The 15248-nt window shown below is 39.1% G+C and overlaps 1 protein-coding gene across 7 annotated transcripts in view; it reads right to left on the bottom strand.

Annotated features, from left to right (window-relative positions):
* The window catches only part of SLC44A2 (solute carrier family 44 member 2 (CTL2 blood group)), a 235826-nt gene that overhangs the window by 135086 nt on the left and 85492 nt on the right, over positions 1–15248 (bottom strand). For 3 of the 7 annotated variants that reach the window (XM_087926035.1, XM_087926037.1, XM_026716838.2), the window contains exon 1: positions 8308–8432. The exons of the other annotated variants lie outside the window; for them this stretch is intronic. In XM_087926035.1, the coding sequence (XP_087782161.1) occupies positions 8308–8344 (37 nt within the window). In that variant the 5' untranslated portion in view covers positions 8345–8432. Of the gene's footprint in view, positions 1–8307; positions 8433–15248 lie in introns of those variants that run through there. 7 annotated transcript variants of the gene reach the window in all.

Raw genomic sequence — 15248 nt, 5'->3', positions numbered from 1 at the left:
GATTGCAATCTATGCCCCGAATGACAAACAAGAAAAATTCTATAAAAAATTACATATGAAAATAATTGAACTGGACTATGTTAATATAGTTATGATGGGAGATTTTAATGGAATTGTAGACAATAAATTGGATTATATAGCACAGAAAACAATAAAGCAAAACAGAAAGACTCTCCCTAAATCTTTTTTTAAAATGGTAGATGAAATAAACTTAAAAGATACATGGAGAGAAAGAAATGCTAAAACTAAACAATACACCTTCTATTCAAATAATTTCAAATTTCAATAATTATTTCTTGAATATTAGTTATTAATTCTGTTGACATCCATATCATATCTATTCTAGACCATGATAAGTGTCTACTTATCATGGTCCAGAATAGATATGATATGGATGTCAACAGAATTAATAACTAATATTCAAGAAATAATTATTGAAACAAGTACTTAGGCAGATCACAATCCAATGACAATTAAATGGAAAGGACAAAAAAGAAGATCTAGATGGATGTTAAATAATACTATTTTAAAGGAAAAAGACTTCACACAGTGGATGGAAAAAGAATTGGCTTTTTTCTTTAGAGAAAACAAAAAGAAGATACATCAATTCAGAATGTATGGGACACAATGAAGGCATATATTAGAGGCTTGATAATAGACTATACAAGGAAAAGGAATACTATGAAAAGGCTAGCCTCTAAGGCCCTAGAGGATGAGTATAAAAGACTTGAAAAAGAGCTACAGAAAATGCCACAGAAAAAGGACATCAAGCTAAAAATGGACATAGTTAAACATAAAATGGGTCAAATAGAAAAAGAATTAGCACAGAAAATTAGAGGTGCTAAACAGAACTACTTTGAAGACGCAAACAAACCAGGTAGACGGTTAGCATACAAATTGAGAAAGGAGAAAGAATCAAGGAAAATATTGCAATTAATAGATGACCAAGGCCAAGTTTGCTATGGTAGTAAAGAGAAGAAGGAAATCATTCGAGACTTCTATGGGAAATTATATATGCAAGAGAATATTGATGAGAAAAGAGTTAAACAGTACTTACAGAATGCTAATTTACCTCAGATACCTAAAGAGATTGAAAAAATGTTAGAAAGCAATAGAATGATGATGGAGTTAACTGAAGCACTCAAGAAGCAAAATAATGAAAAGGCACCAGGCCCAGATGGACTTCCAGCAGAATTTTAAAAAACATTACAAGAATCGTTGAATCTTTCATTGCTAGAAGTTATGAATGAAGTTTTGTTAAAGAAGAAGATACCAAAATCATGGTCAGAAGCCTATATTACACTTATTCCTAAAGAGGAGGCCGACCCATTACAAATTAAGAACTAGAGACCTATTTCTTTACTAAATGCAGATTACAAAATCTTTGCTTCAATATTGGCAGAAAGGCTTAAAAAAATATCTAGATAATTTTATTCATCCTGATCAAAATGGATTTCTGCCAAAGAGACAAATTAAAGATAATATGAGAGTAATCTTGGACACCTTGGAATACTACGAGGCACATACTGAAAAACAAATGGCTCTGATATTTCTAGATGCACAGAAGGCATTTGATAATGTGAATTGGCGATTCATGTTATTACTGTTGGAACAGATGGGTTTTGCTAGAAAATTTATTCAAGCAATAGAAGCTATATACTATAAGCAAATGGCAAAGGTAATGATAGAGAGAGAACTGACAGACTCTATCAATATAAGAAAAGGAACAAGACAAGGGTGCCCACTATCACTTTTGTTGTTTGCATTAACTTTGGAAGTGCTAAACAGAAATATTAGAGATGAAAAGAATATAAAAGGAATGACAATCAAAAAGGAAGAATTTAAGCTGCAAGCGTTTGCAGATGATCTGGTTTTCATCTTAGAAGACCTTCTAGAAACAGCACCAAAATTGATAGAAAAGATAGAGACATATGGAAAGGTGGCTGGTTTGAGAATAAATAAAGATAAGACAAAGATCTTGACAAAGAATATGCTATTAAGACAAAAGGAAGAACTGGCAGATCTATTGAAAATTCAGGTCATGAATAAGATCAAGTACTTGGGGATATATTTGACAGCAAGTTGTAGTACACTAAAAGAGAATAATTATACCAAACTTAAACAGCAAATAGCGCTAGATCTGGCGAAATGGGAAAATTTACAACTGTTGCTAATAGGGAGAATTTCAACAATCAAGATGAATATATTACCCAGAATTTTATATTTGTTTCAAACAATACCAATTAGGGTTGGAAAAGACTACTTTGAAGATTTAAATAAAATTGTGTTGAAATATATATGGCACAGTAAGAAAGCGAGAATAAAGTTAAAACTTTTGCAAGATGCTAGAATTAGAGGAGGATTTGGTTTGCCTAATTGGGAATTATACTACCAAGCTACAAATCTGATGTGGGTTAAGGAATGGATAACATTAAGAAATGCTAGATTGTTGACATTAGAAGGACATGTTCTGTTGTTGGGGTGGCATGCTTTTTTATGGTACAAAGGAACTAAAACACAGGGGTATTTTAGAAGACATTATATATGGGAGTCTTTGTGGTTAAATTGGGAGAAGATTAAAAGACAATGTTATCTGAAAATTCCAGTCTGGTTATCGACTATTGAAGCATTCTAGTATCCTATAATATACAAAAAGGAACAAACACTTATATGGTGAAATACTGAATGAAAAGGGTGAACTTAAATCTATGCAAAAGCTAGAGGAACAAGGGATAAGGATGAATTGGTCTTCATATGCGCAAATACATTCAAGGTATGATAAAGATTCTAAGACATAAAGTTTCTATGATAAATTGACTGATTTAGATAAGATTTTGACAGGTACTGATGAAAAGGTGATTAAAAAATTGTATGGATATCTATTAGAAATTAAACTAGAAGAAGAACAAGTTAAAAAAACTATGATTGCTTGGGGGAAGATTTTGGATATGGGATTTAGAGAAATGGCAAAAATTGTGGTCTCAAAATTATAAAATGACAATGTCAACAGCATATAAAGAAAATTTGTATAAGATGTTTTACAGGTGGCATTTCCCCCCGACAAGAATAGCAAGAATGTTCAAGAATAAATCCGAAAAATGTTGGAAATGTCATCAGACACCCAGCTCATATTACCATCTGTGGTGGATTTGTGCAGATGCTAAAAAATATTGGACTAAAATCCACATGTGGTTGGAAAAAATGACAAAAAAACATAGACTTGAAACCAGAGATATTTTTATTGGGAATTTTACCTGAAATATATAGTAAAGATTTGAAATACCTGATTGTAAATGTATTAACAGCGGCTAGGATTGTATTTGCTAAAAACTGGGAAAATGAGAAAATACCATCACAGGAGGAAATCATTAAGAAAATATTGGAATGTGCTGAAATGAGTAGATTGACATTTGGAATTAGAGACCAAGAGGATAAACAATTTTATAAAATTTGGGATCTATTCTATCAATGGTTAGACAATAAAATACAGTAATGAAATATGTAGACTCTTAGAAAATAATAAATATATAAAGATGTATTTCTTTCTTATTATATCTACAAAATGATTTTAGGATAGATTTGGATGATAATATGAACTGTTATAAAACAAACTAAGTAAATTATGATTATCTTGTAAAACATGAATGATTAAAAGTATAGTTAAATGATTGATTAATAATGATACTAAGGCATTTAATTTTTGATTAAAAATACGAGATTATATGCAATGTAACTGTAATTGAAGACTATGAAATGGAAGCACAAAACAATTTGTAAACCAACTGGCACACTGTATGTACACCTATGGAAGATGGCTTGATGTTTTTATGTTTTGTTTATTTATGTTTGTTTTTAAAAACCAATACAAATTTATAAAAAAAAAGATCCAAGTGGATCTCAACAGACTTGAACACTGGATCCTATCTAACAAAATAAAATTTAATGGAAAGAAAAGTAATATTTTACACTTAGGCAAGAAAAATCGAATGTACAGGTATAGATTAGATGAAACCTGGTTCAATGAATGAATGAATAAATGAATGAATGCATTCTTTGTTAGCCAAGTGTGATTAGACACATAAGGGATTTGTCTAGGTGCATATGCTCTCTGTGTACATAAAAAGAAAAGATACATTTGTCAAGAATCATAAGGTACAACACTTAATGATAATCATAGGGTACAAATAAGCAATCAAATCATATGGGAAACAAGTCAATATAAATTGTAAGGATACAAGCAACAAAGTTACAGTCATACAGTCACAAGGAGGAGGAGATGGGTGATAGGAACGATAAGATTAATAGTAATACTAATTCAGACTTAGTAAATAGTTGGACAGTGTTGAGGGAATTATTTGTTTAGCAGAGTGATGGTGTTTGGAAAAAAAACTGTTTTTGTGTCTAGTGTTCTGGTGTGCAGTGCTCTATAGCGGGGGTCACCAACCTTTTGGACCTCAGGGACCACCAAACACATTAATATTAAATCCTGTGGACCACTAATATGAATTTTGACTGATGGTGGCTTGCTGACATTGATGGGAAAGTCAGTCCCATATTCCAGAGCTGCAGTAGTCACAGGACTGGCCCTTTGGTCATCCTGGAGCAGCTCCGGAATGACCAAAGGGCCAGTCTTGTGACTACTGTAGCTCTGGAATATGGGATCAGCCTGTGGTGGAGTTGGAAATTTCCGCCATGGGGTGGCACGTGTAATGTGCAAATTGCTGGTGGTGCAACATGCAAAAAGCAGCGCAGCCCTCGCCAGCCAGGACAAGGTAATGGTGCTGTTGTGGCAAGAGGGGGGAGTGGCAGAGGCGGGCCGAAGAAGTGATGGAGATGGCTGGAAGGTGCAGGAGTGCCACACTACTTGCATTTGCGTGGCATCAGCATTCCACCTTCCTTCAAAAGAGCCCGGCCAAAGTTTCCTGCGCCGCTTGTACTTCAGTGCTTTGACTCCCAGGAACAGGAATTCAGCCAAGCTACCTGCAAAATCATCTCTCTCTCAAGGAGCGCTTGCAGCAGCAGCACAAGAAATTTTGGCCGGGCTCGAGAGACAAGAGTGACTCTGGCTGCTTCTCTTTGCGAGCGCTCCTAGAGAGACGATTTTGCAGGTAGCTTAGCTGAATTCCTGTCCCTGGGAGTCAAAGCATTGAAACAGTTTATGTCCAGGATGTGAGGGGTCTGTAAATATTTTCACAGCCCACTTTTTGATTCGTGCAGTATACAGGTCCTCAATGGAAGGCAGGTTGGTAGTATTTGTTTTCTCTGCAGTCCTAATTACTCTCTGGAGTCTGTGTCTGTCTTATTGGGTTGCAGAACCAAACCAGACAGTTATAGAGGTGCAGATGACAGACTCAATTCCTCTGTAGAACTATATCAGCAGCTCCTTGGGCAGTTTGAGCTTTCTAAGTTGGCGCAGAAAGTACATTCTTTGTTGTGCTTTTAGCAGTAACTGAAAGGGGGATCTTGGAGTCCTAGTGGATATAAGCTAGCAGTGTGCTGCAGCTGAAAAAAGGGCCAATACAATCCTAGGATGGATTGTACAGAGGAATAGAATCAAGATCATATGAAGTGTTAGTTTCACTTTAGAATGCCTTGGTAAGATCACACTTAAAATACTGCATCCAATTTTGGTCACCAAACTATAAAAAAAGATGTTTAGACTCTGGAAAGAGTGCAGAGAAGAGCAATAAAGATGATTAATGGCCTGGAGGCTAAAACATATGAAGAATAGTTGCAGGAACTGGTTACTATAGTCTAGTGCAGGGGTGTCAAATTCAAGGATCCGGCCCACGGGGTGCTTAAATTTGGTTTTGGCCAGCAGGGTGCTTTAGGAGGCCATTCAGGCCGAAAATGGCCCACAGGGGAACATGTGCAGCACTCCTGCACTCTGTTTTGACTGACAAAGTGCTGCAAGGAGGCTGTCCAGGCTGAAAACATCCCCCCACGCCCTATTTGGGCCAGCAGGATGCTGCAGGAGGTGTCTGTCCTGTCTTTCCCCCCCCATTGGCCGGCCCATGGAGGAAAAGTACAATGCTGATCCGGTCCTCAAAGAAATCCAGTTTGACACCCCTAGTCTAATGAAAAGAAGAACTAGGTGTGACATGATAGCAATGTTCCAATATTTGAGGGGCTGCCACAAAGAAGAGGGGTCATCTTATTTCCGAAGTGCCAGAAGGCAGAACAAGAAACAATTGATGGAAACTAATGAAGGAGAGAAGCAATCTAGATCTAAGGAGAAATTTCCTGGCAATGAGAACAATTAACCAGTGGAATAGCTTGCTTTCAGAAATTATTGGTGCTCCAGCACTGCACTTTTAAAAAGAGACTGGACAGCTGTTTATCTGAAATGGTATAGGGTCTGATGCTTGAGCAGGGGATTGGACTAGAATAGGGGTCGCCAACCTTTTGGACCTCAAGGACCAGCAAACTCATAATTTTAAATCCTGTGGACCAGAGACCCTGGGAAAATCCCAAAAACTGTCCGCAGGAAAATTCCTCACCCTGTTTTCCTACCGATTATCATTCTTTATTTGGGATCGCAGGATACTGTCTCCAGCTCCGTTCTCAGAGAGAGAGAGAGAGAGAGAGAGAGAGAGAGAGAGAGAGAGAGAGAGAGTGTTTTGACTTCATGCAAGGAAAGCAGCAGAAGTCTTTCTTCCTCTCCCCCAAACTCTGCCAGAAATGAGCCTTTGTGAGACTTGTTGCACCAGCGCAGCCTCTTGGAGCAGGATGCCTTGCAGGGTCCCAAAGACTCATTTCTGGCAGAGTTTAGGGGAGAGAAAGAAAGACTTTTGGTGCTTCCCTTGTAGTAAAGCAGTACTTTGTTATCTTGATTCTATCCCTCTGTTAATGCAGACTAGGATTGCCATTGGCTTTTTGGTGGTTGAAGCACACTGCTGGCTCATATTTAAGTGATTGCCCACTAGGACTCCAATATCCCTCTAGCAGTTACTGCTATTGAGCCACATTTCACATAATCTTTTCCTGTACAATAGGTTTTTCTTGTCTAAGTGTAAATCTTACTTTTCTCACCATTGAATTTCATTTTCGTAGATAGGGCCAGAGTTCAAGTCTGTCAAGCTCCTTCTGGATCATGAGCCTTTTGGGATGTTGGCTATTTCTGCCAGCTTAGTATCATCTGCAAATTTGATGAATTCCCTTTCTATTTCCTCATCTAAATTGTTTATGAAGTTTATGAAGTACATGGCCTAAGACAGAACCTTGGGGTTCTTCACGGCTTACTTGCCTCCATGTAGATGTAGTTCCATTACATCTAGATGTAAATTGGTCCATTTTTACCACTTCGGAGACAGACTTGATTATCGCAACACTCAGAAAAAACAAAACCTAGTTAAAATCTTTCAGCTATATTCACGTAGCCCTATGGAGTTTTCCCTCAAGGTAGCCCCAGGCATTCATGAGGCAGAAGACATCCTGTTCCAGGGCACTGAGCTGAGCTTTTTTACTGGACAATTTTGCAAAAGTTAGTTTTATTACATCAGGAATTTGACTATTAATACAAGGGGACCGTGGCATTCATTATATGTTGATATATCAGGATTGTTACAAATCACCCAGAGCCTTTGAAATAGGCAGAACACAAAATGCTGAATATGCCCAAATAAGAAAACTACAGTACTTTAGCTTTAATAATAATTAATAACTGAAATTTATATGACCAAAACTCACAGTGACTCTGGGCAGTTATTGTAAGTCTGTTTGTGTAGTATGCCAAGAGATTGCCTTACAGCTTGCTGAACCATAAACGACCCACTCCAATTTTAGCATAGTCTCAGGCACTTGTAAACTCAGACATTACATCGGGAATGGCGGAAACGAGAGTGGTGGAATGTGAACCGGACGGAGCAGAAGGCCTTGAAGGGCGTTGATCGTAACCCTGCTTGGTTTGCTCAATTTTATTACTGTCCTACTCCTTTCCTATTAGTTAAAGTCAAGCAAAAAGCAGGCGTGTTTTTCCACCACAGGTATTCTTTGCAATATTTTCCGAATCCGCCTTGGGAGCCAAGACAGATCTGAGGAAACTGCGCCACGGCTGCAAAACCAGTTTACCTCGTTAGCCCAAGTTATCGCCAAGATTGTTTCCTTTGGGGCGGAAGCGACCCGGGGCTAAGTCTAAGTCAGGCACCTAGTCCACCGGGGAGCAGCACTGAGTCCCGTCCCGTCCCCCACCCGCACGAACGCGCAGAAGCTGCTTTTCAGATCAGTATCCAGCAAAGACCACCTGCTGCTGTCCCTCGCCCAGAGTAGAAAGTAGGGAACAAAAGGCGGCGCTCAATAATGCCTTACCGTGCTTGCCATAGTAAGTCTCCCCTTCCCCCGCCATCCCATCCGCCTTCTGGGTTTCCTTGCTCGCGTTCTCTCGTTTTCTCCCCACCCTCTTCCCCAGTCAGCTGCTGAACAGCCACCCAATGAGGCGCCTTGGATTGTCTCTTCTTCGGGGGCCGAACTACCCAAACCAGCAGAAAGTGGGCAAAGAAGAGGGGGAGGCGACGGCAGCGCAGCAGTTCGCACTGCCTTTCCAAGAGCCGGCTCGTCCAATGCTCCTTGACTGGCGCCTGCCTGGGCTTGAACAGCCACCTACAGAAACAGCCTTAGGGCTGAGTCCTGGTTTTAGTCATCCACGCCGGTCTTTTTCCAAAGAGAGTCTTGGACACTCGGTTTTCTCAACCAAATGCAACCCCAAAGATCTCGGTCATGGAAAGAAACTACCCCACCTATCCCCACCATGGGGTGTAGCTTTCAAAACAAGAGATTAGCAACTGTAGTGAAATGAACTTAGGTTTCCATCTGAATTTCTGGGCTCCTACAGTCTGAGTTACAAATGCTCGGCTGCATTTCAGTTTGATGTGCTGTGTGAATCCTGAGTTAATTCAGTGAACAAATTTGGTTCACTTATGACTTTCAAAGTTACAACAGCATTGAAAACAGTGACATCATTTTGTTGCAGCATCCCCATGATCACATGATTTACGTTCAGATGCTTGACAACTGACTCCCATTTATGACAGTTGACTTGTCCGTAGGTCACTGTGATCACCTTTTGAGAAGCTAAAGTCAATGGGGAAACCAGATTCACTTAACAATTGGGTTACTAATTTAACAACTGCAGTGATTCATTTAATAAATTTGGCAAGAAAAGTCATAAAATGGGACAAAACTTACTTAGCAAATTTGTCACTTAGCAACTTACATTTTGGGCTCAATTGTGATAATGTTGAGGATTATCTGTATTTAACTAACTTCATTGTTTTGTGTGATGTCTGAATATAACCAATAGCTGCTCTAGTCCATCATCTATATTAAGTATGACTATTAAGTATACCCAGGACATTTGTAGAGAGGACTAAGCTCTGTTAACAAAACTTTTGTAAATATGGCTAAGAAACAACAATCAGATTTGAATAAATCCGTTCTTAAATTTACCAACCTGCCATTTTTCTCCAAATAGTAGATCTACTTTTTTTCTTTTACTACTGACATAATTTTAAACGTTTTGTTGTTGTTGTTGTTGTTCCTTATAGCTTTTTTGGCTAGTCATTTATGCTTAACATTTCAGAAAAATTGGCCAAGAAAACTGCAGGAACTTGTCCAAGCAGTCTCCAAGGACTGGCCATGAATGAATGGGGAAAAAACAATCTCTTCAAATAGCTCCTCCTTATTGATTAACCAGTCTAGGATAACCAGTCTGATTCTCTAGACTCTCCAATCTTTTGGATTAAAATATTTGTGTTTTTATCCTCTTGTATTAATTGAAAATGTTATTTTAATTGAAAGCTGTAATCTTTATTACATTCCTCCAGTGGGAAGAAGTTAAGCAATGTTTAAAATGAACAAATACATTTTCAGTGGTTTGCTAAGACATGAATACTGTATCCCAAGAAGTGGGATGATGAACCAGTAAGTGACCACGATGGATATAATTATGTAGCTTTGTCCACTCTGAATTATAAAACTCTATTGATCCTAACCCATCTTAGGGTAACACCACATCACCAGCCAAAACACTTAAGTAATTCCCTGGTACAGTCTAAGTTAAAGCTAAGAGAGAGCAGCACTATCTACTGCATAGCTACTTCACTAGCTGGTGGCATCAACAAAAGTACCATCTGGGTACATATTCCAGCTTGATGCAGTTTTTTAATTGTTTTTTGGGAGGACAATAGTTTAGGAAAAAATTGCTATTATTCTCCAGCTAAAATATGGGAACCCCCCCCCCCCAAGAATTAAATATTTTGGGAAATATTAAAAAGGCAGAATATGGACAGTTCCGGTTTGTCAGGCTTCGGAGGCAGCAGGAATTCTCGTTTGTGCGCGATCCCTGCTGCGCTCGCTGCTGGAGTGCCTTCGATCCAACTGGATTAGGAGGCTATAGTTATCCTGTAGGGATAACTGAAGAGAGGGGAGATCCGGGCAGGGGTCGGGGGATATCGCACCCCCCTTTCCCAGCCGGCTTAACTCCCTTTTTCAGTAATGGCCGTCACAAAGAACCTCTCAGCCGGACAAGTTGTGTGCAGGAGGAAGTGAAGAAAGAGAAGGCTTTTGGCTGAACCGGGACGACAATTAACATCTGAATACCCAGGAACTTTGGCTTTTTAAGTGATATATTGTTTCCCAGAAGATCGTTAAGCTGCGGTGGAAAGTAAAGGGAAAGCTTTTTTTTTTCTCCTCACTTTCCTTCCCACGGAGACAGCAGATGGAAATTGGAAATACCCGCTTTGGCAGCAGAAGGTACTAACTTTCAAAATTAAAGCCAAGGGGACATTAGATTTCTAAACACTGACATTTAAAAATTAAAATCTTTTTGCTTTAAGTGGGAAGGAAGAGAGGTAAATGATTTATATTAACGTTTGTTGAAGGAGACTGCTTGGAGTTTTATAAGATTAGAGATTAAATCGCAATAAAACTTCCAAAAAATACCTTGGAATTGTGTAATTGAATTCTACCCCAGGAAGAGAAGTGAAACAGAAGAAAGTGAAACAGACTGTGCTGATTGCGCTGACTTTGATTGCTTGATGACTTTGGGACTTTAACTATCTTTTGAAAGACTAAGAAAACATTTGGATTGTTTAAAAAAAAATTTTTTTTCACAATGGTATCTGTTGAAGAACTGAAAATGCAATTTGAAAAATTAAGAGAAGAGGAAGAAGAAGGCAAGGGTTCCTTTGGATCTATCCTTTGCTTTTTAGAAATGGTGATTTCTACTTATCAGGAAATGCAACAAGAAAAAGGCTGGGATGATGAAGAAGAAGCCATCTTTCATGGACATATGATTTTAAATAAGAAAGAAAAGGGTAAAAAGGAGAAAAAAATTAAGAATTTAAGCTCTAAAAAATCAACCGAGAAAGGGAAAAGTAAGGTGAAAAATCGATATAATGTCCGAAAGCAACAGAAAAGAGGAATACAACAGAGAGGGGAGCCTAAAAGGCTGGAGATTGAGGGGGGGGGGGGTAAAAAGGTTAGATTTGACAAGGAAAGAAGGGAAAAAGTGAAGGGAAGTTATAAAGGCTTAAAACAAGATGCTAATAAACAGGTTTTTTTCAGAGATAAAGGGTAAAACATAATCTAAAAAGAGATTCTGCAAAAGTACACAAGATTGTATTTTAGTATTTGTATTTGAAATATGGGTTAATAGAATATTGTAGGGAATGTGTAATTAATGTGTAATTAGTTTAATTAATTTGTTATGGAACATTATTTTTAATATATTATAAGATCATTATGTTTTATATTTTAAAATGTTATGTAGAATGTACTAAGCAGAATCAGAATAGAAACTATGTATTATTTGAAGTGTTAAATTTGGGGGAAAATAGAAAGGTGTCATACTTTAACCAGTGATTACAGGAAAAAGTTTGTGTTAAAGAGAAAGATAAATGGATAATTGAAAAAGAACGGACAAAAGATATAAGTATAATGATTTAAATTGAGATTAAATGAATAAAATAGAATTAAGAGAGTGAAAGAGGGGAGAAGATATATGGAAAATATAGAATGCTAAATAAGATATGAAATAGTATATAAGGTGAGCATGAATTTGATTTATGTCTGTACAAAAAGTTATAACCCGGGGTTAAGCCGCTTTCTAAAAAGAAGTTTTATGTTTTTATGTTAAGTATTTTGTTAGTTTATGTTTGTTTATTGAGGATTAATGATGTTGGATAAGAACATATGAAATAGTAATAATATGAAATATAGTAATATGAAATACATGAAAGTATAAGTTTAATGAATAAAATTGAACAGAAATAAAGGAAGAAACAGTGAGAAGTTGGAAAAGAGTAATAAGATATGAAGTTGAATATATAAGATGCATATTAAATTGTGTGTGGAAACGTGATGATTTAGAACTATGTTGTACTTAAATGAGATGTCTTATTTGTTTTGTTAAGCAGTTTTTAGAAAAGATGTTCTATGTTCTTATGTTTTATGTTTTGTTTGTCTGTGTATTCTCTTTGAAAATTAATAAAATTTGTTCCAAAAAAAAAAAGGCAGAATATTATATTTCCTTATAGGAGAAATGAGGAAACATGCTCTTAAAGACAGAAAACACCCCAAGTCTTTCTTAATAGCCCACAACAGATGCCAGCACTTAAGAGACAAAGAGCTTATTGAAAGAGGAAGACAAGTATCTAGATACAGCAGCTCTACTCATAAGCAAAGCAAATGAACACGGGTAAGAGCTGCTATTACCTTGTGGCAATTCATGAGGCGAAGTGTAGATACTTCTCCACACTAATTGCGTCTGCAGATAATCGCCCAGCAACCCTCTTTAAAGTGAGCCATCTCCTCTTAGGGAAGGAGGAGATAGAGATCCACTTGAAGGGGCACGCTGAGGAATTTGTGGATTTTCTGGAAGACAAAATCACTTGACTTCGTTCCCAGGTAGATGCCGATGTGGTTGCTGATCCCGTGGAAGCTTCTGTGGCAGGTTCTTGCTCTGTTATCTGCGGACAGTTTGACCCTGATGCTCCTGAAGAAGTGGACAGGATCCTAGGAAGTATATGCGTGAGCATTTGTATTTTAGACCCATGTCCCTCCTGGCTTGTGAAAGCTTCCCAGGAGGTGACAGGCGGATGGACTCTGGCAGTGATTAATGCTTTTCTACAGGAGGGGACGGTGCCCCAGCACCTTAAGGAGGCTGTGGTCCGCCCTCTTCTTAGAAGCCATTGCTGGACTGAATTATCCACCCAGTTGGATAAGTTCTGACCTGTCTCCAATCTTCCCTTTTCGGGAAAGGTTGTTGAGAAGGTGGTCACACAGCAGCTCCAGAGGTTTCTGGATAAAACGGATTATCTCGACCCCTACCAATCAGGATTCAGGCCTGGATTTGGGACAGAAACAGCATTGGTTGCACTTTTGGATGATGTCTGGTGGGACCGGGATGGGAGTAGTGCATCCATCCTTGCTCTACTTGACCTCTCGGCAGCTTTTGATACCATTGACCATGGGATTCTCCTGGGACGGCTTCAGGGGATGGGAGTGGGAGGCCTTGTGCTGTCTTGGTTCACTTCCTTCCGCTGCAGCCGCTCTCAGTCAGTGTTGATAGGAGGGGAGAGATCCAACCCTCGCCCACTGCTTTACAGGGTTCTGCAGGGCTCGGTACTCTCTCCGCTCCTGTTCAGCATTTATATGAAACTGCTGGATGAGATCATCAGACACCATGAACTGAGGTATCACCAATATGCTGATGATACTCAGCTGTATGTCTCAGCCCATGGTGAGTTAAGTATTGCTGTGTCCTCCCTCTCGCAATGCCTGAGGCTGTTAGGGCTGGATGGGGAGCAACAGGTTGAAACTAAACCCATGCAAGACCGAGTAGTTCTGGGTCTGGGGTTCCTTGGTTCAGGAAGAATTACCACCTTTAGTCTTGGATGGAGTGGCACTACCCCAAACAGACCCTGTGCGTAATCTGGGGGTTCTCCTGGATTCATGACTCTTGTTCGAAGAGCAGGTAGCGGTTGTGGCCAGGAGGGCCTATGCGCAACAGCGGATTATGCACCAGTTATGACCTTTCCAGGATCAGAGGTCCCTACTCACAGTCACTCATGCCCTGGTCACTTCCCATTTTGATTATTGCAACACACTCTACATGGAGCTGCCCTTGAAGAGCATCCGGAAGCTCCAGTTGGTGCAAAATGCAGCGGCCTGCATGGTTTTATGCAGACCCTGGTGTGCACATGTATCACCTTTCCTGCAGGAACTGCATTGGCTGCCAATTTGCTTCCAGGTGCAATTCAAGGTGCTAGTTGTCACCTTTAAAGCCCTTCATGGCTTGGGTCTGGGTTATCTGAGGAAACATCTCTTGCCAGTAACATCTACCCGACCCATTAGAGCGAGGAGGCAGGGAATGCTGCGGGTCCCACCCCCGAGGGAGATACACCTGGTGGGACCAAGAAGAAGGGCCTTCTCTGTGGTGGCTCCATCTCTCTGGAACATCATTCCCCTAGAGATTAGAAAAGCCCCCTCGTTAAAGGCACTGAAGACCTGGTTTTTGCCAACAGGCCTGGGGAACCCAGAGAGGGGTGGAACCCATCAGATGGCTAGTGTGACCCGCTGTCATCGGGGTGGGAGTTGGTTTTTGTTTGTGTTTTGTTTTGTTCTGTTTTTTTGTTTTCCCAAATTTTGTTCTATTGTACTTTACTAATTTATTTGATTCTTTTTGTTAGTTCTTACTGTTTTTATTTTTATTTTTTGTTTTAAATATGATTTTACATTGTGTAAGCCACCTTGAGTCACCATGGGCAAATAGGCGGCAATATAAATCAAATAAATAAATAAATAAATAAATAAATAAATGCTGCAGGCAGAAATCCATTCAAGACAGAATATCGGAAACACCTTGGTACAACAGTAGGATTAGAAAGGAGCCCCTCACCCAAGATCCAACACAGGACAAAAGCCATTAGCCACAATAGGAATTGTCCAATACCCTTTCAAAACAGATGCCCCTTCATTGTACCATCCCCAGAACAGTTAAAACTTCAAAGTCACAGAAACCTATAAAGATCCATCCACTCATTCAACCATTCAGCTGACCCAGAACTGCACATTGTCTTTGTGGTTCTGTTCAATAAACTAAGCTTTAGGGTTGACACCAGCTTTCCAATCAGCCTCCATGTTGTTTCCAGCTTCTTTCTTCCGGCTTGGAACTGAACCAGATGCATTTTCCTTCCAACAATTTGGCACTCCAAATGGGACTCCAAGCTAACCTGACCACTTTCAAGCTA

Source organism: Pseudonaja textilis, chromosome 2 (genome assembly GCF_049901715.1).
Source record: "Pseudonaja textilis isolate UNSWEBS1 chromosome 2, rPseTex1.2, whole genome shotgun sequence".
Taxonomy (NCBI): Eukaryota; Metazoa; Chordata; class Lepidosauria; order Squamata; family Elapidae; genus Pseudonaja; species Pseudonaja textilis.
This window is presented reverse-complemented; position numbering and strand designations above follow the sequence as displayed.